Source organism: Clarias gariepinus, chromosome 19 (genome assembly GCF_024256425.1).
Source record: "Clarias gariepinus isolate MV-2021 ecotype Netherlands chromosome 19, CGAR_prim_01v2, whole genome shotgun sequence".
In the NCBI taxonomy this organism is placed as follows: Eukaryota; Metazoa; Chordata; class Actinopteri; order Siluriformes; family Clariidae; genus Clarias; species Clarias gariepinus.
Genome location: NC_071118.1, coordinates 18,339,703 through 18,361,159, shown reverse-complemented (window position 1 = coordinate 18,361,159; position 21,457 = coordinate 18,339,703). Strand labels below are relative to the sequence as shown.

Below are 21,457 nucleotides of genomic sequence, written 5' to 3'. Positions count from 1 at the left end.
TTGCCTGTTAAATGTACAGATCCAAACTTCATTCATGAAGACTGTTTGCCAGATGTGCGTTGGTGAATAAAAAAACTCAAATTATTACCAATGATTTAAAGTAATTAAAACAAAATGAATTACATTTGTTTTTAATTCAGGTTAACAAGTATATACTGTAATACAAAACTTAATAATTATGCACAATTCTGCCAATTTGTAATTATTATTACTAATTAATAAGTCAATTGGTAAAATGTATTGATTAACCTTGATAGGAATTTTCACACTTGATTTGCAGATTTGCTTGCTAAAATAGGATAAACCTTACGGAATAAAACATGGGGTAAAATCTACCCCAAAATGGCTAGGTATTTTGGGATTGTTTACCTAATTTACACAATTCTATATGCCTTTTTCCAGTGTGGGATTCAATTAGCAATAACATAACAAAACGTATTGTATAGACGGCCTACATAGCTAAACACAGTAATGTTAAGTTAAAAAGTATTTTTACTTTTCAACTAAACATACACACTTTCTTCTTTGACTGCATGCCTCACGAACATCTTCAGCCGATTTCTTGTTTGCAGAAATAAGCAATGTCTCTTTAAGAGCGGAAACCTTGGCTGAAACTCTATTGTCCAACCCCCAACAGTCATTGAAAGTGTCAATCAGCGCGTGGTGCCCTTTGATGTTCGCGCTACCCGACTTGTCCTCTGCTCAAAAGCAGTGTTTGTTGGAGGCCGTGACTACAACACTTTTCATCCGAGGTCCTACGTATTTTCTCTGTTTTCTCTCGGAAAGTTCGAACCTTTACATTTCGAAAAAAAAAATCACAAAAGTTTCTGACACGAAAGTGGAAGTTTTTTTACAAAGAAAAAAATGCCGCAGCTCAATAGCGGAGGGGGAGATGATCTCGGAGCCAACGACGAAATGATTGCCTTCAAAGATGAAGGAGAACAAGACGAAAAAATTCAAGAGAACGCGTTTACAGAGCGGGACTTGGCTGATCTGAAGTCGTCCTTGGTGAATGAATCGGAGATCAGTCAAAACTTACACCCGCCGGTAGTATTTCATCTTGTGTTTATTTGCTATCACGTTTTTAACGCTTACCTTCATGTTTTTAAGCCACATGTCGGTGGCAATGTGCTTTTTGCTGTTGATGGAAATATTATTTTCTACTAAGTTAATGGTTTGTTAATAACCACAAGTTGCTCATCTTAGTATAAAGTTTATTCCATTGTATTCGATTGTTTCGAATTCGTGCAGGTGGTCAGAACAGGACATCAGGAGGAGCAGAGAGTGTACGAAGAGAAACACAGGGATCATCTCGAACATCTTGACAGCGGTGAGTCTAATCAAGCTAGGAGTCGAAATCAACACTGAAGAAGGGGAGCCATAACGGAAATTATTGCAGCCATCATTCTGTAGTTTAATTATATTCTTTCGTTCTTCTGCGCTCGTGCGCGCATAACTTTGGAATGTACTCACGCGCAGTTTTCTCAGTTTGTTATTGTTATCACCTGGTAAAGTGACGTCGAAAAGTTCCTTCTTTTCTGCATCTCGCTGTATATATAAGGAGTAACAAACGACAGGCCGTGTTCTAATGTGAAAATTATTCCGGCCAGGCACGATATGGGTTATTTTTATATAAAAAAAGCGGCACGCTGTACAAGCTATATTTCAAGAATACAACAGTGAAATTGTTAGTCAGTCGTATATATTAATCGTTTATAGTATCCTGAGAGGACGCAGACTAGTCCTCAGCTTGCCTGTTAATAGGTCTTCAGGTCTTCGTCGTATTCCTGAAAATAATATATTACTAATTAGTCTGTGAAGACGCCCTAAAGACGACTCTAGTATGTGAACTTAGTAAATTAGTCATAAGGAAGAAGACTGTGTATTTGGACTAATGTATTTGGGGCATTAGATCCTTAGGACGTCCCCATTAAGTCTTTTGTATTTATAGTCAAACTGGCCATACCTTTCACCACTGGGTAGATTTAATTTTATGGGATGGACAAGTTAATAACAATAAAGACATTTTCCTTAACAGCATCTCCTTTCCCTGTGTGTTAAAGTTAAAAACATTACAACTTGTCTTGTCACTGAGATACAAAGAAGCATAAACTCATACTTCATAACAAGTTTCCCAAGACTGTTAAAAATTGCAGACATTCTGGACTTGACTCGTAAGTGTTACACAAACAGAAAACTTCACAATATTAAAGACAACACCTTTTTTCTTTATTTTCTTAAATAACAATACACTTTCAAAATGCTGTTTATAACTTCAATTAGATAATGCAAATTTGTTCACCTCAAAAGTCTCTGTGAAGGTAGTTTTAATGTAAACATAGTCTTTATAATGACTGTCAGAATGACTGTTTAAATAGAAAATTGCAACAAAAAACACTTTCTGATTACAGAATTGTTGTGCTGTAAGTTAAGATGTATGGTTTTCTTTGATTATTAAGTAATTTAGGAGGGAATTGTTAACGTTTGGTGGTTGAAAAAGATTATTGGTCATATTAATGTTTACCACACATATTAGAGTATGCAGAGTATTTTTAATAGACTTTTTAAATAGACTGTCCACTGGGACTGATGGGGCATTAATTTTAGGTATAATAGTAAAATGATTTTACTGTAATCACAGCAACTGTGGATTATAACATTTAATATTTTAGTACCAAAGACTCAAGATGGAGGGATGTACAAATCATCGGCATATACTGGATACCCGTTCCTGATGCTACCAGATCCCTATCATCCCAATGGACAAGTAACACCATCTGTAAGTTTGTCCTTCTTCATTGCACTCATAACTTCTTATTTTGCAGTGTGGAGAAAATCAAAAATACATTGGCTACATCAACTGACCAGATCTGTTTTCTATTGGTCAGAAAAAAAAATCTTGATTTATTTCACTCTTGAGTCATATGGTTAACATGGTATGCTATAGCTGTAAAAGTACAATTGTACATTTAAATAAAAGATGTTTGTCTTCATGTACATCCGCTAAGTGCAGCCTTACTATTAATGCATTGGTTTCAGAACACAGGATATGCAAAGCTATGAACATTTTTGTAGCATTTTTATATCAACCCTTTCAGCTTTGTACTGTATGTGGCTTGAGAAATAATTTTAAATTAATCATTTGACAAACCTTATTGTGTTGGTAGGTGTGTTGAATGTTTAGTCGTATGTACATTTGCCTTTATAAAAAGGCCACATTGGAAACCTTGTGTGTGTATATATGTACACACGCACACACACACACACACACACACACACACACACACACACACACACACACACACACACACACACACACACACACAGAGAGGGAGAGAGAGAGAGAATTAGACAACGTCTAATTCATATTTTAAAAGTTAGGCAAATTTGGGATATTCCCCTTGTTTTTATAAAGTTCTTTTAGCCATTGGAGCACATGTTTAGAAAAACTGATGGATTTCATCTAACATGGCTCATGAAGGTGTACTCTACTACATGAAGGTGTCACACTACTATTATTTAACTAAGCCTAAAAGGGAAAACTATTAAATACTAAGTATTATATATTAATATTACTTAGCTTGTACCTTTCCTTTGTACATGCAAATATACATATATTTTAAAGCATCATTTACAAATCTCTCTCTCTGTTTCTCTCTCTCTCTCTTTCTCTCTCTCTCAAACACACACACACACAATATTTTTGTGAAAAAAATTGGGTCATATAAAGCTGTTGGATTCAATTAAGCTTAATTTCAATTGAGCTTTGTCAAATGAAAGTTTTCCAATTAAACATATAGTTTACCGTGTAGTGTTTCTTCTTGAATTGTAATTGTTTTGCATATTTTATGCTAACATATTTTGACATAATATGTCATAGATAAAAGAGTGGAAGAAAGCACTACTATTAATTTAGTAAGCTATGGCCATTAAAATAATGATTAGCTCAATTACATTGTTTTTGAATGGTTTTTACTAAAGGGATTTGTTTTTAAAAATCATTCATACGTGTCGTTCTTCTATGTGCACTAACTAAACAAACAAACATTTAGTCTTGTTAATACTATAACAATGTTAATATTTATCTATTACAAATGATCTTTCACATTGTTATGTTTGACTTTTGGATTCCTCATGGTTGCACTCATATTACGGTAAAATGAATGTTCATTCCCTATACAAACCCAGGACGAATATCTAACCAGTGATAACTATATTAAAGTTAAGTTTGTCTGTGATAGTCAAGACAAGCATAGGCAAAAAATAAATATGTATAAACTTGCCTTAAACAAGCATATTAAAAATCAGAAACAAGTGAAAATTTTTTTTGTTAGATAATAGAACTGTTAATCTGTAAATAAGCCCTCACTAAAATGCAGAAAGCAAAGCAAATGAAGAAGTTGGAAAAAGATAACAGCATCTATGCTTTCTATGTTCTTCTGCTTTCTACGGTGGACAACAGAAAATACAAGGGCCTATCATCATGATTGTTAAAGATTCAAAAAAATTAGTTTTTAATGGATATCAGTAAAATTAAACTTACTAGTTATCAAAAAAAAATAATGCATTAAAGAATAAACCATTAAAGAATGTGTGTTATTTGCAACTTTACCATCCTTTAAGCTCTTTATTTTAATGAATATATTTAAGAATATAATACTATTTTAAAATATAACATAATAATAATTAATATATACTATAATATAAAATTTGATGATATTTAAAGTACTGAACACACTGTTTTGTTAACGAAGCTTTAGCTCCTGCATGTTATTAAATAATTTTATTTGTTTTAAATTTAAAAAGCATCTGATTCTTGTCAGATGTTCTATTAGCATTCATCTGGGATTTCTTATTTATGTACACTATGTGTAAAAGGTGTATGGACACGTTACCAATCTCACCTATTTTTTGGTTGTTAAAAGTCAGCTGTTCAGCTACAAGACATTAGTGAGGAAAGGCACTAATGTCTTGCCAAGAGGTCAGCAACTTAGTTGGCATTACAATTATTTTGAATGGTGTGGTGGGGTTGAGGTCAGGGCTTTTTACTGGGCAAGTTTTTGCACACCAACCTTCACCATGTCTTTTTGGACCTTGCACACGTGCTTTGCCATACTGGAACAGATTTGCTTGTTGGCTCCAGGGAAGGAACCTATGCTACAGCACAGAAAACATCATAGACCAGAGGTTTTCAATCTTATCCATGAAGTTTGATGTGGCTATAGGCTTTTATTTTAGCCAAATAGAAGCATACTTGATAGGTGATTAGAGACCAAGAGTAAATTATTCAGCAAGTGGAACCAGGATCATTCCTTATTGGTTAGAATGAAAGCCTAAAGACATACAAGCCATTTGTGGATAATATTAAAGGCCCCCTGTTCTAGACATCTAGTACATCAGACTTTGTGGCAATGGTATGGAGATTCCCCACATAGGATTAATGGCGTCCAGATACTTTTGGAAAAGGGGGGTACATAGATAATTATGTTTCCCTTATAATTATCTCTCTAAATCGGTCTTCCTTGTATCGTATTGTGAAGCTTGTTTTGACCCGCTCTTGTCCAGTTAACGTCTGTTTCTGTCCAACATTGCTGTATGTGGTCTATAGAAACTTTATAATTTTTATACCAGAAAATTAAAAAATACCAGAAAAGATTACCAGCAGGAAAAGGGTTAATACTTTAAGGTACATATGTTTTGGTTCTGCTTGTGATGCACTTCAGGAAGGTAGAATCAAATACTATTAAGTCTATTTAATTAAGAGTGCTGGGAATACCTTGAAGTAAAGACAGATAAGTTCAGACAAGATAGACAAGACAACCATAGTCATCAACAAATAAGTGAACATAAAAAATCATGAACAAGTGAAAGACAGTATCTGTCATGACAGACAGTGTGTCCATAATAAGTAAAGGACTTGTCACTTAAATGCAGGAAACAAAGAAAATTGATAAGTTGCATAGAAGACAATTGCATATTAAAGAGATACAGAGATACTTTTAGAAAAACCATAAACAACTCTTTTAGCTATGTAGCCTTCCATTATATGTATAATTTCCATACAAATAAATCATATAATGGGAAGGCTACATTTCTAAAGGAGTTGGTTATTGTTTTGTTATTATTGTTTGATTCTTATGTGTGTATTTTAGATGAAGTTTAGCAATTAATCCAGCCCAGGCATGCAAACATGCCTACATATGATGTAAATGTTCAATATAAAAGTAAACATTAAACAAAAAAAACATTAAATGTAAAATTTAATAAGCCAAAAAAAACCCCACATTTTTGCAGTGGACTATAAGCTGAATTTAGTTCTTATAGGGCACAACATCAAGAGAGAGATTTGCAGAAGTTCCTGTCTGGGATCTTTTTTTTTTTTTTACCAGTGACTAAATTCTAGCAGTCCGGAGACTTGTAACCCCATTATGTTTCATCTTTCTGTACTTTTCTCACCTACTGTATCTTATGTCATCAAAAAACTTTCACTAAGTGAGTCAGTCTGTCATGTTTACTTATATGATGTAAAATGAAAGAAAATCCCCCACCTCAAGGTAACCATAGCTCCCAGATCATACATGATTGATGTCAGTAAGGCCAGATTGATGACACATTTACAGTCTTCAAAGTAATTGCTTGTTCATTAAATGATTGCTAAAAAAATTATAATTCGCTGCTTGTAGTCCAATCATCATAATGTGTGCCTCTAGATTGAAGAAACAGGGATGGAATGGCAAAGGTGTATCTACTTTGTCCTCTCCCAGGTACAAGTATGTGGGGAAACTTGCTTGCTCCATTTGATAGCCATCAATCAGACTGTTTCCTGAGGGGGTGGGGCAATGTAAAGGCAGGAGATGTGAGGTGTGTAATGCTTGTCTTAGCACAGAGTAATGCATACAATAGAACATATGTAACTTCCTAGTAGTAAGAAAGCCCTAACACAACACCCTTTTTGCCCTATAAAAAGACTGTTTCAGATTTGGTTCGATATGTATATGTGACACAAACGTTTTCCTCATCTGCGTTGCTCCGCATTCATCATAAAAGGTTATGTGGTCACGCTACTGTATATGCTGTATGGACTACAGCATAAAGGAAAGAACACATAACTTTAAAAATCTGAGATGTTTGCAGATGTTTGGTGTGGTTGTTGACATGTTGTTTACCTTCTCACACACGCGAATATACAGTAGGTTGTGGATAACATTTTAAAGGCCTATGATACTGTAATTTCTAATATAAAATGGTATAATAGGCAATCCTATAGCATGTTATGTGGGACAGAAAAAAACTCAAAAGTAAATCGACTTTTACTGGGCAGGGTTTGATTATTCCTCATAGCTATTTCTACAATTATTATTTTATCATTTGCTTTGTTGACTTGCAGTGAGCATGATCTGCCACGTGCCTTTATATTTTATTATACCAAAAAGCCTAGTGTGTTGACTCAGCAGTCCATAAAAAACTGATAAGTTTACACATGTGTTAATTCAAACAGAGACTACATATGTTTTTTGTACGCCCATGTACATGTCTGTTTCCATATGTGTGACTCAATGGGTATCAGATGGGAGTGGGATTTGGCTGCTGTGGCCCCATGTGGCTAGGGAGGCTCCGCTGGGTCTAGGCCACACTAATTCAGGGTGTGTGTGGTGTTGGCTGACCATAGCAGAAAGAAGTGGAAGAAGTTCTCCATATGTCCCAGTCTAGAACCATCCTTTCTTTCTTTCTTTCTTTCTTTCTTTCTTTCTTTCTTTCTTTCTTTCTTTCTTTCTTTCTTCCTGATGCCAAAGAAAGATTTTAGATAATTTTGTCTGTTTTTTGTGTTTTTATTTTAGCACATACTTAATGAAATGAACCATGAATTAAAGACTTTATATGGATTTGTATGGTATTTAAGGTACCAGTTTTACAGTATATCATAGTTTAAGGCATTCTGCTACAATAACAGTAGTTTATCAAAAGTAAATAAAACCGTTATCATATAGAATGTTCATTAAGTTTTTACATTTGTTTATTTTTTTTGCTAAATATTGCAAGAAATACACTACTCTGCTTCTGAAGAACAGTTTTAACTACACTCAATGTTGTCTTAGTCTTATGTAGAATGTTTAAAATTGTTGGAAATCAGCATTGTTGCTTCTGAATATCTCACATATGTTGGTGTGAAATCGTTACTACCTCAAGAGAGCAGAAGTGAGGTATAAGTAAGTCGTTCTTGGTAAATCCAAGTGGTCGACCTGAATGCTATGGCCTTGTCCAAATTGCATTTCCCCTTGAAATGAAACTCTGTTGTGCCAAGTAATTTTTTTGTAAAGAGGGGGTTCCCACATTACTAGTTGTTCCCTTCAGATATGGAATGTGGTTTTCCCATGTGTTTTTGTCCCTCTATAATCAGGGGTCCAACTGGAAACGTTTACCTACCATAAATAGAGCAATGCTTGTGGGATTGAGAACAAATCCCACTTGTAGATAGCAGTAAGAAGAAAACTTAAACGTAGCCTGTTGCTTACGATTGTGAACAGGGGAGTCTTGAAATGCAGCATAAATAGGCAGTACTAAGTACTATGGCTCATTATTAGCATTTTTATACTAAGCATAAAAATCATAGCAAAATCATTAAGTTAGTCTGTTCCTTTTAGACATTTCAGAGTGTAGACTTCAAGCTCACATGGTGTGAGCGTTGTGGTAACTGCAATGCGCACATACGTCTTACATCCTGTGTTCAGTGTTATCAAGGCCAAGTTGCTAGTAGAGTAGAGTGATGAGGTATAATGTGGTTACACTAAGAACTGTCTGAATGTTTGCATATGGGTGTTTATGTGTGTATATTTGTATGGATTAGTGTAACATTGCACATAAATGCAGGAAGTAGAAAAAATGTTGAGAGAGGAGAAAATGTGTTGGTCTCTTCTTTCTCTCTTATTTGATTTTTATCAGATAAATAGAGTGGAGCAAACAGTTTGTGAAGCTGAGTTGTGGCGGAAGGGAGTCAGCAGTAAACACTGAGAAGTTAAAAACCATGCACTGCACCTGGCACACCTTTCTTTCTTTGAGTGACTTTCAGCAGTCCTATTTTGACTTTAGCTGTTTCACAATGCTGTTGTAGAAGAACATGTTTATAATGCTTGCTGATCTCTCTTCAATGCGTACACAATCAAACAGTATCATACAAGGTTAGTTCCCTTGAGCATGAAAGCTAAGTTTGTGGTCCTGATCCCAAAATAATGTTAGTGGATACATTTGTTTCTGGCTTCCAAACCGAATGCAGTGGAAAGAGTAGTCATATTCAGAAATTGTTGATAATTGTGCAAAAAGTTACATGCAAAGACAAGAAGTACTGTTGTGAAAACAGTGTCCTTGTTCTTTTTTTTTTTTAATATCCTTAAATGGCCGCGCGTCATGGATTTTAAATATGTGTTGTACATTTTGGTGATAATGGTTATGTTACATATTGATAATTTTATTTATTTATATGTTATTGGATGGCTATTAAAATTTTTATATTCAGGATTTTCTTATAAATTGAGTTTTATGATGAGTCTTGCAGTTAAGTAGAGGACTCTGTAACAGTAAAGCATTCTTACAGAAGTCAAATACAGTCAATCTAGCTTCAGGCCACATGCAAGGTGCTGATATTTCTAATCTAAATACCTGGCAGGTGAATAAAGTCATTATGTTGCTTGAAGTAACAGACAATCAGTTGTAGGGAGGAAGGGTATGTTTTGGCTAAACATCATTGAGTGAATAGCTCTACACAAATGTTGGGTTTGTGCAAGTACAGTTGTTAGGTCTTGTGGTTTACCATGGAAAACAGAGCAAGCTGTTACCTGAGAAACCAAGTAACTGTTATTATGGGTAGCAAAACTTCTAAGCTCGTTGTCACATCTCAGCTACTACTATATATGCAGGTTATGTAGGTTATATAGTGTGTGTCCTCTTCAAGAGGTGAAATGCATGCTGAACCTGGTTATAGTCTGATGATTTACCTTGACGGTCTAAAACCTTCTACTTTTCCCTGTTAAAATCTTTGTGTTGCATTGAGTTTGGGGTCATTGTCTTGCTACTTTAAAGAAATGCCCCACAGTTAGATTGCATGCATTTCAATTGGCAGACAAAATATCTCGTTGCAACCATGCTATTCCATCATAAGTAACATTGTCAATAAAGACCAGTGAGCCCATTCCAGAACTATTGTAGCTCATCTCTGTATTTTAATGTTAATTACAATCTGGCCTTCTGATTTTTGCTGCTTTGTGTTTTTATATTTCTGCTTGCTTGTAAAATTATAGTGGATTATGATTAGAAATGCGTTGAAAGGCAGTTTTATGAGCTGTATCCTAGTTCTGATTTTTGAAGTCTGACAGAGTTTATTTGAGAACTGAACACTTAAGTGTTAATTAGTGGGGAATTTGTTATATAGTAGCTTAAATATTTTTGTAACTTTTTTTATATACTTTATTTTATATTTGATGTATAATTTGATGTGTTTTTCTATGCCCGTGGTTTAAAGGATAAATGAACAATGCATTCATCTGCTACAATTGCAGTTCATTATTATTTAATATTTTCTATATATTTATACATTTTATATTGGTCTCATATGTTATTCCTTAATTTTTAAGAGCATTTACTGCCCAAAACCTAAATTTTAGCATGTTGTATCGTCATTACATCACACTGTTAGTCTGCGGTGCTGGATTTATACTGCCCATGCTATTGCAAGAAAATAGGCTTAAGTCCAACAGTAGGATCATGTGTAGCTGAGACATGGCTCTGTTTTAGGCAAAGTCTGCCCCTTTCATGCAAATGCCTAAGCATAACCTTAGTATATAATTAAATCTGTGCTCTGACCTCAGATTCTGTAGTTCCAGTATAGACTTCTGACGCTGTGTGCTTAGCAGAATTCTGAATACTGTGCGTATAGACTATGCAATATTTCTTTATATGTTTTGTTATGAAAATGATTAAATAATAATTAAGTGTAATGTTTAAATATATTGTAATCTCCTAAATTTAGAGTTATTCAAGACTCTAAGCTTAGGAGATTACATTATATTTAAATATTAGAAGAAGACAAAGGGCTCAAACACAAGTCTTTGTTATTGTAGGGATATGTAGGCAGGGTGTAGACTGTGGGTGGAGTTTGCTTGCTTGTAAAATAGTATTTTATAGGAACAGGATAAATAATTTGTTAAGTACTTATTTCAATGAATTTGTCTCAGTCTGGGTCTAATTTTCCCCTGGTTTAGCTGTGCCACGTAGCATCAGATATTCAACTGAAGACACTCCTTGATTAAAAATTCTTTGACCAAAATTATTTCACTTGCAGGGAAAATTAATAACATTTATAATTTCGAAACAATAGCACCTGGAAAACAGAAAAAATGGGCGGGCATAAGGATCTGATCTACATTGACTAGGGCTAAGTTGTGATTGCTATACGACTGAGTCAAAACATCTTCAAAACAGCAGGTCTTGTGGGGTGTTCCTGGTATGCAGTGCTTAATACCTCCAAAAGGCACAGGATCATGGGCACCCAAGACTTGTTGATGCATGTGGGAAGTGAAGGCTAGCAGTTCTTGTTTAATCTGACAAAAGAGCTACTGCAGTACAAATTTCTGAAAAAGTGAATGCTGGCCCTGATGGAAAGATGTTAGAACACAGTGTTCATCTCAGCTTGAAGTGGTTGGGGCTGTGTCAGGTCAGGGTGCCCATGCTGATTCATGATTAGCACCGAAAGACTATGGAGCAATGCAAAAAGGTGGTCTGATCAATTAAATTTTCTTTTACATCATTTGGACAGCTAGATGCATGTGTATCATTTACCTGAGGAAGAGATGGCACTTAGGTACACTATTGGAAGAAGGCAAGCTAGCAGAGGAAGTGTGAAGATACCACGTCACACTTTCAAAGGTTTAGTGGAGTCCATGCCTTGATAGGTTTGACCTGTTTTGGTGGCACAAGGGAGACCTACACAGTGTTAGACAGGTGGCTTTAATGTTATGGCTAATCTGTGTTTAAAAATGATTATCTGATTAATGCGTATTGGCTGCCTGCTTAAGGAGATAGTAATCAAGGTGCTATGGTCAATGAAGCGGGACATGTTTAATGCAAGATTAAAATGACCTGTGTACAAAGAAAACAGACTTATACTCAAAGAAAACTCATATTCTTTTAACCCATAGATACATTCAACTCTGCAATTTCTATACATTTTGCAAACTAATGCAGCCTCAAGTAATGGCGGTATTTCCTTACTACTAAAATGAATAACTCTTGTATATGTTACAAAATTATACTAATATTTGAAATGAACCTACTATGCTTTTCTAATCAGTATTGCCCCTTCAAATACTTAAAGAATATATCATGGAACAGGAAGACTATAAAGGATACATTTTTAGTAAGTAGAAAACATGCTGCATTAAGCATTTTCTGTGCTAATGTAAAAAAAAAAACCATGACCATAAATTTCCTACTTGCAAAAAAATGCATGGCAAGTGAAAACCAAAGATAATTCATCATAGGTCACAGGGCCTCCTTTCATTTGCTTTTAAGGTGAGCGATTCAGTTACGACTAATAAGCAACTAAAATACAGAGAATTAGACAACTACATGATAATTTGATAATTAAAAACAATAAATATGTATGTGAAGACTTGTGTTCACATTATGATTAAAAAAAATCTATTAATTTAGTTTCAATTAAAAATTATTTTAGATTTTGATTAATTTAGAATTGCTTTTAGATTAGATGGATAGATTTCTAGAATTCAAAACAGAAACAGCAATAAAAGAAGCAATTGTCAGAACTTCTTGCCGGTATTACCATTATTTAAGCCATAATAGGGACATTCTACAGCTGCACTATAGCGAGGACCAGCCCCTACATGGCAGGTTAGCTATTTTGAGACAATTATGGAGCCTACAATTGCAGCGAGACTCGACCTTTTTATTCTGGACACTGTTATTATATCATTTATTTAATTTACATTTATAATGTGTGGTTTTATTTACTTTCATTCATTTAATGTTCACATTGCAGTGATCTTTGACCGTGGCATGGTTTTTGGTGCCAGACAGACTGGTTTTAGTATTTCTGGAAGTACTGGTCTCTACAGTTTATACAGAATGATGTAAACAACAACAACAACAACTATAAGAAGAAACATCTAGTGAGTGGCAGGTGATGGTAACATTTTGATTGGAAAGGTCAAAATAGAGAACACATGGGCAATAAAACACTTAAAGCATGTAGCATACAGTTGTTTGGCTGTAACAACCATACCGCAGTTGTTCCTAATAAAGTGGCACATTTTAACAACTTCCATAGACAACACTTACAAACCCTCAGGAAATAATCCATCTGATTACAGGACAGATAAAGACTTCAATAGGAAAAATTATTCTGAAATTATTCAATTATAAACCTGAAATCAACTGTTACATGATAACTGAATTGTGGTCACAGACGCAGGTGTGTAGCTTAACTGCCATCAGAGTGCTCTAGGACAAGCAGAGATGTAGAAAACAGGAAATGGTATCAGATACATCAGCTGTCAGATTCTTCTGCAGCTTTTACCCTCACATATTTATTGTCACCGTGAAGCTACTGGGACCCTTCAGGAACATGAATAAAATGATTATGTCAGCATATAAATTAATATAATAAAACTAATTTAGGTTAACAAGTAATATTTTATGCATATGAATAGCATTATAAATCACAGTATATAGTTTTTCTCTATACAGGTGTTTTTTAAATTTATAAACATCGACTCTTGTACTGTCCACAATGATTAGAAACTTCTTCTTCTTTGTCTTTCGGCTGTTCCCTTTCAGGGGTCGCCACAGCGAATCATTTGCCTCCATCTAACCCTATCCTCTGCATCCTCTTCTCTCACACCAACAAACTTCATGTCCTCTCTCACTGCATCCATAAATCTCCTCTTTGGTCTTCCTGTAGACCTCCTGCCTGGCAGTTCCAACCTCAGCATCCTTTTACCGATATATTCAGCATCTCTCCTCTGAACATGTCCAAACCACCTCAATCTGGCCTCTCTGACTTTATCTTCAAAACATCTAACGTGGGTTGTCCCTCTGATAAACTCATTCTTGATCCTATCCATCCTTGTCACTCCCAAAGAGAACCTCAACATCTTCAGCTCCGCTACCTCCAACTCTGCCTCCTGTCTTTTCTTCAGCGCCACTGTCTCTAAGCCGTAGAGCATTGCTGGTCTTACCACTGTCCTGTACACCTTTCCTTTCATTCTCGCTGATACTCTTTTATCGCACAACACACCTGACACTTTTCTCCACCCATTCCAACCTGCTTGTACCTGCCTCTTCACCTTCTTTGAACACTCTCCGTTGCTCTGGACTGTAGACCCTAAGTACTTAAAATCCTGCACCTTCTTTACCTCTGCTCCCTGTAGCCTCACCGATCCTTCTGAGTCCCTCTCATTTACACACATGTATTCCGTCTTGCTGCGGCTAACCTTCATTCCTCTGCTTTCCAGAGCATACCTCCACCTCTCCAAATTTTCCTCCACCTGTTTCCTGCTCTTGCTACAGAGCACAATGTCATATGCAAACATCATAGTCCATGGAGACTCCTGTCTTACCTCATCTGTCATCATGTCCATCACCAGAGCAAACAAAAAGGGGCTTAGAGCCGATCCTTGATGCAGACCCACCTCCACCCTGAACTCTTCTGTCACACCTACAGCACATCTTACCACTATCCTACAGCTCTCATACATGTCCTGCACCACTCTAACATACTTCTCTGCCACTTCAGAGCTTCTCATACAATACCATAGCTTCTCTCTTGGCACCCTGTCATACGCTTTCTCTAAATCTAAAAAGACACAATGCAACTGCCTGTTACCTTCTCTGTACTTCTCCGCCAGCATCCTCAAAGCAAATACTGCATCTGATGTACTCTTTCTAGGCATAAAACCATATTGCTGCTCACAAATGCTCACCTCTGCCCTTAACCTAGCTTCCACTACTCTTTCCCACAGCTTCATTGTCTGGCTCATTAGCTTTATACCTCTATAATTGCCACAGCTTTGCACATCTTCCTTGTTCTTAAAAATTGGCACCAATACACTTATCCTCCATTTCTCTGGAATCCTCTCACTCTCCAAGATCTTGTTAAACAAACTTGTCAAAAACTCTACTGCCACCTCTCCTAAGCACTTCCATACCTCCACAGGTATGTCATTAGGACCAACAGCCTTTCCACTCTTCATCCTCTTCAACGCCCTTCTCACCTCACTTCTACTAATATTTGCTACTTCCTGTTCCACAACAGTTACCTCTTCTATTCTTTGTTCTCTTTCGTTTTCCTCATTCATCAACTCCTTAAAGTACTCCTTCCATCTTCCCATCACCCTCCTGGCATCTGTCAGTACATTTCCATCTCTATCTTTAATCACTCTAACCTGCTGCACATTCTTCCCATCTCTATCTCTCTGCCTTGCCAACCTGTACAGATCCACCTCTCCCTCCCTACTGTCTAGCCTAGCATACAAGTCCTTATATGCTCTTTGTTTGGCCTTTGCCACCTCTACCTTCAACTTACTCTGCATCTCCCTGTACTCCTGTCTACTCTCTTCAGTCCTCTCAGTGTCCCACTTGTTCTTAGCTAGCCTCTTTCCCTGTATACACTCCTGTACTTCCTCATTCCACCACCAAGTCTCCTTGTCCACTTTCCCCTTACCTGATGATACACCAAGTAGCCTCCTACCTGTCTCCCTGATCACATTGGCTGTAGTTGTCCAGTTAACTGAAAGCCCCTCCTGACCACCCATAGCCTGTCTCAACTCCTCCCTAAAGACTTCACAACATTCTTCCTTTCTCAGCTTCCACCACTTTGTCCTCTGCTCTGCCTTTGTCCTCTTCGCCTTCCTCACCACCAGGGTTATTTTACACACCACAATTCTGTGTTGTCTGGCTACACTCTCCCCTACCAACACTTTGCAGTCACTGATCTCTTTCAGGTTACAACATGGACACAAGATGTAGTCGACCTGAGTGCTTCTGCCTCCACTCTTATGTGTCACCCTATGTTCCTGCCTCTTCTGAAAGAAAGTATTTACTACTGCCATTTCCATCCTCTTTGCAAAGTCCACCACCATCTGTCCTTCTACATTCCTGTCCTGAAGACAAAACCTGCACATTACATTTTCATCACCTCTGTTCCCTACCCCAACATGTCCATTGAAGTCTGCACCAATCACCACTCTTTCACCTCTGGGGATGCTCTGCATCACTTCATCTAACTCACTCCAGAATTTCTCTTTCTCTTTTAACTCACATCCTACCTGTGGGGCATAACCACTAACAACATTGAACATTATTCCTTCAATTTCCAGCTTCAGACTCATCACCCTATCTGATACTCTCTTCACCTCTAGAACATTCCTTACAAACTCCTCTTTCAAAATAACTCCTACTCCATTTCTTTTCCTATACACACCATGGTAAAACAATTTAAACCCTGATCCTAAGCTTCTAGCCTTGCTACCTTTCCACCTGGTCTCCTGGACACAGTATATCCACCTTCTTTCTCTGCATCATATCAACTAACTCTCTTCCCTTCCCTGTCATGGTCCCAACATTCAAAGTCCCTACTATCACTCCTAAACTCTTGCCTTTCCTCTTCTCTCTCTGCTTTCGAACAAGCCTTCCTCATATCCTTCTTTGACCAACAGTAGCCCAATTTCCACCAGCACCCTGTAGGTCAACAACACCAGTGGCAGTCGTTGTTAACCCGGGCCACGACCAATCCGGTATGGGAATTATATCTGTGATTCGCATCATTGATTTGGCAAATGTTTTACGTCGGATGCCCTTCCTGACACAAACCCTGCATTTATCCAGACTTGGGACTGGCACAAGAAGACACTGGATTGCATAGCAGATTTTGTACAAAATCCCTTAGAAAGTATCTGAGGGATATTGGACAACATCTGTTATGCATAATATTTCAAGTATCTTTATAATGTTAGGTTTGTCCAAGTTATAGGCCACATGATTTTAATAGAACTCTAATCTGGAGACTGACACAGACAGTACAAACAACTATAGTGCAGAATTTTATGTTTAGGTTTGGCTTGTGAAAAATTTGATTTTTCACTGATTCCTAACCTCCTAAAAAAGCCTCGGACATTTTACCCCTTTTTGGTATAATATTTTAATAATTTTCATATATATATATATATATATATATATATATATATATATATATACACACACACATACTCAGTTGCAAGATGCAAGTTTGTGATGTTGTCATACAAAGGTGGAGAGCTAATTTCAGATTACTGGTTTGTCAAACAAGTGTAATTCATGAGTGGTGGATTTGACCTATAATTGAGAGACATGTTGTGGTATCGTTATTAAAAGGATTTTGTTCAAATAGCAGTCCCTCAGGAGTCTCAGAAGACTTTCAGCAAGGCTTTCACTAAATAGAACTGTAAGTATACTGTAAATTTTGAATTATTTGGTGCTGAAATGCTAGAAATGTTTTATTTATTGTTTTAATTCATTCAATTTACAAATTTCAAAGTTATAAATTCAAAGTTGATAATTGACTCTAGCTGGTCGTTTCTCTGTGCAACATTTGGTTTGGTTGACAGCAGTTTGGTTGTCTTTTGTCTGCAACTCCTCACAAACCATTAATGGAAATTTTAATTTCCAGAACAGAAGCTTTATTAGGAAACATGCATTTGCACTAGATGTGCACATTCTCCGGTGTTTTTGAAAATATGCCTTTTAAACATATAACAAAAGGGAATGAGCAAATCTTTTATCCACAGCTCCCCTTAAATAATTAATGGTAATTTGATCATTTCTTAATTGAACCTTTAGTGGGAAGCATAGATGTGTTTTTTAATAAATGTTTTAGTATTATTAGTTTAATTATAATATTCTATAAACCATTACATTTACAGCATTTATCTCATTATACATCTGCAAGTTTGAGGGTTTTTGCTCAAGGGCCCAACAGTGGAAGCTTGGTGAGGCTGTGGTTTGATCCCATCATGGTAAATAACACCACAAAGTGGGACATAATTTTTGTTGGAGTAGACCACAGCTAAATGCATGTTCAGAACTTTAGCTAAGATGCTGCGTTGATTATTTGTGATGCTTCCACCTCGTTGAAATTACCCTTCCATGTAAGGAGCAGGGCAGGGTATAAAGGAGACAGTTCATATATAACAAATGAATGTAGTGTTGTGAACAACTGGCTTGGGTTGATCTTTAATGCTGACCAAATCAACTACAGTGTGGAAGTGTCCATCCAGATTTTTGTGTTTTTCACCTCTCTAGGTCAACTTTCTATCCTGCTACAGGCTTACAGTAGGTTCCCCACAATGAAGTTGTATGTTTCATATTCCTATCACATACTTACAGAAATCTGTTGGCATCAACACAGGATGTTGGACTGATGGTAGCACTCACCTTCATACATTTCAAGAAGGGTAGCAAAGAAGCCACTTATTGCCAGGAAAAACATCAGGGACAGACTGATATTCTGCAAATGGTACGGGGATTTGACTGCTGAGAAAAGGTGAGCACTACCATTAGTCCTGTGTCATGCCAACAGTAAAACATTCTGAGACTATTCACGGTGTGGAGTTGCTTCTCAGCCAAGGGATTGGGCTTTGCCTAATCATGAATAAATAATTGTACAAAAACAGCCTCAAAGAGCATCTTCTCCCAAACATCTAAGAAAAGTTTGGTGACGAACAATGCCTTTTCTATCAGGATGGAGCACCTTGCCATAGGGCCGTGGTTCTCAAAGTGTGGGGCGTGAAACTAATTCATGCTTTTCCTTAATGACAATAAAGATCGGACACTCGAAACTAAACAATCACACGCAAAGAAATAGATCAATAATACAAGTAAATTAAAATAATGTCAGAGAAAAAGTGGAACCATAGTGCAACAATAACGGTTTAACGTCGACATGTTAATTGCAGCAGAACAATATATAAGAAAACATTCTGTATTATATATGTAATTTCATTTATTCCAATGTGTTTGCTGATGTTTCTGTATTTTTGTTAAAAAATACTATTTTATCAGGCAGTACTAGTCTGGCATTACTAGTTTCCAGTGTGGCAACAAAGTTGCTTTTTGATCCTTCAGGCGGGAAGATCAATATCGTTCTACGCTTTTTGTTGGTGTGCGGCATTTTGCGATGACCCCTAAATCATTCGTTGCGCCGTAGAGAATAATGGTGTTTATGCTCTTAAACATGTATCATTTAAGGCAGATGTAGCCTAAAGACAATGTAAAAAGGAAATAGATGTTGGTATCATATTTGCGGGTTTATTTAGGCAGCTATTAAATTCGGAGATGCGAATATCAAACTAACTTTACCGCGGATACAAACCGGGTCAGTAGCGTACTGTATGTAGTGGGCATAATAATGTCAATGGATACATTTGTTACATTGACCACAAAAAAATAGGTGATTCAGCACTACCAGCCTAATCAACCAAAAAGCCAACCAAAAGGAAAACATGATGAAGCTTACATTGTGCTTGGATTCATGGTGGGGATGGTGGGGTCAGAGGAGAGACCTGTGTGAGTTTTGTGTCTTAAACCACTGGCAGCAGACAGCAAACAGGAAGACACTTAGAGACAACACACCCAGTCACGTTAATAAGCCACTCGACTTCTTTGAAAGAAAGTTCTATATAAGTGACTAAGTAAGCCTTTTATAACAATTGCACGTGTATTTTATCTGTTTTGAACTTTTATTTAATTAGAAATTTATATTTAAATAAATAGTAAACAAGTTGACAAGTGGGGCTTGAAAATTCGCCCACCCCCTTAAGTGGGGAATGTTTGAGAACCACTGCCATAAGGCAAAGTTATAACTAAGTGGATAGAGGAACAAAGCATGGGGATTTTGGGTCCATGACCAGGAAACTCCCCAGAAGTTGTGAGCATACCAGGGTGAATTGCAAATGTCTTTAAAAAGAAGGGTCAACATTTCAAAAATTTACTCTTTGCATAAAATGTAATTTTCAAAGAAGCATTTGACACTTATAAAATTCTTGTAATTATAATTCAGTTATACCATAGTAACATCTGACAAAAAGTTCTAAAACCACTGAAGCAGCAGACTTTGTGAAAGTTAATATTTGTGTCATTCTCAAAACTTTTGGCTATGGCTACAGTTATTATTTTTATCAGTAAAAGGATAAATGTCTCGCATGCACATTCACACAGACACACACTCAAAAATATATACTCTATTACAGTGTTTCTCAACTCGTGGGTCTGGGAAGATTTTCAGTAGGTCATGGAGTGTGTGGTCAAAAAAACAACAAAAGTTTAATTTTTAACTTATTTTGCTTATACCGGACTTTTATTTTAAAATGCGCGCGCGACAACCGCACCGTTTGACACATGAAATTTAATTTAATTATAGCAACAAATATGTCGAAGCGCAAGTACGACCCCGAATATGTAAAGTATGGATTTACATATATTGATGACAAAAAAGGCTTAAAACCAAACATCCCAAAAAAAACAACAACCAAAAAATGGTTATGATTATTTTAATCATTTTACTGTAATTTGCTGGTTTGTTCTGTTCAACAGAAGAAGTGTTAAAGTTTTATTAACAGTTCAGTTTAGTTCATGGTAACTGAACCTTTCCTTACCCTAACCACTGTTTACAGTATTTGTTGTTTTTACTTTTTGTTAAATGACAGCAATAAAATATTGTTTATTTGTAAGTCTTGGTGATTTTCTTATGATTTATCTGTCACTACTTGTGTATGATAACAAATAAATACAAATTAATTATAATTTCTAAAATTATATTATAGTTCCTACAAATTTGGGTCGCGGCTTGATGACCATGTAAAAATGTGGGTCCCATGGCCAAACCAGTTGAGAACCACTGCTCTATTACTTTCTGAACAGAGACAGACATGTACAGTTCTAATTGGAATATAACTTACTGTAGTAGTTAATTAAACCTGATATGTTTATTCTAGCTGTTACACAGAACCTCTGAAAACAATCTATATAGAATTATACTAGTAGTCTAAGTAGTCTAAGTATACTAAGTATGTTAAATAAATAAAACCTTGAATAGAAATGAATAAAAAATAGAGGTAACAGATTAAATTTTCCAGTTCAAAATATTTCATATAAAGTTACCCGTTTCATATCTCATTGGCACAAGGCGAGGAAATTCATCCTGAAGGAATAAATTATTATTTATAAAACATATATTTATAAATGAATGTCATTTAAATAAATGTAATATATATTCATTTATGCAAAGTCCAACTTTGATTTTTTTAGTTGGAAATGTAAGTTCACCTTCAAACAAGGACTATGTAGCCATACCTAAACCCTCTCCCTTATCCATAACATAAAAGGATTTAAGTAAACCCCAGACAAGATGAGGGTG

At 36.2% G+C, this 21,457-nt stretch overlaps 1 protein-coding gene across 5 annotated transcripts in view; it reads left to right on the top strand.

The window, feature by feature from the left end:
* Positions 1-674: 674 nt before the first annotated feature.
* The window catches only part of tcf7 (transcription factor 7), a 106,737-nt gene continuing 85,954 nt past the window's right edge, over positions 675-21,457 (top strand). For all 5 annotated transcript variants that reach the window (XM_053479021.1, XM_053479020.1, XM_053479022.1 and 2 more), the window contains exons 1-3: positions 675-1,047; positions 1,252-1,330; positions 2,673-2,779. In XM_053479021.1, coding sequence (XP_053334996.1) covers positions 865-1,047; positions 1,252-1,330; positions 2,673-2,779 — 369 coding nt within the window. In that variant the 5' untranslated portion in view covers positions 675-864. The remainder of the gene's footprint in view (positions 1,048-1,251; positions 1,331-2,672; positions 2,780-21,457) is intronic.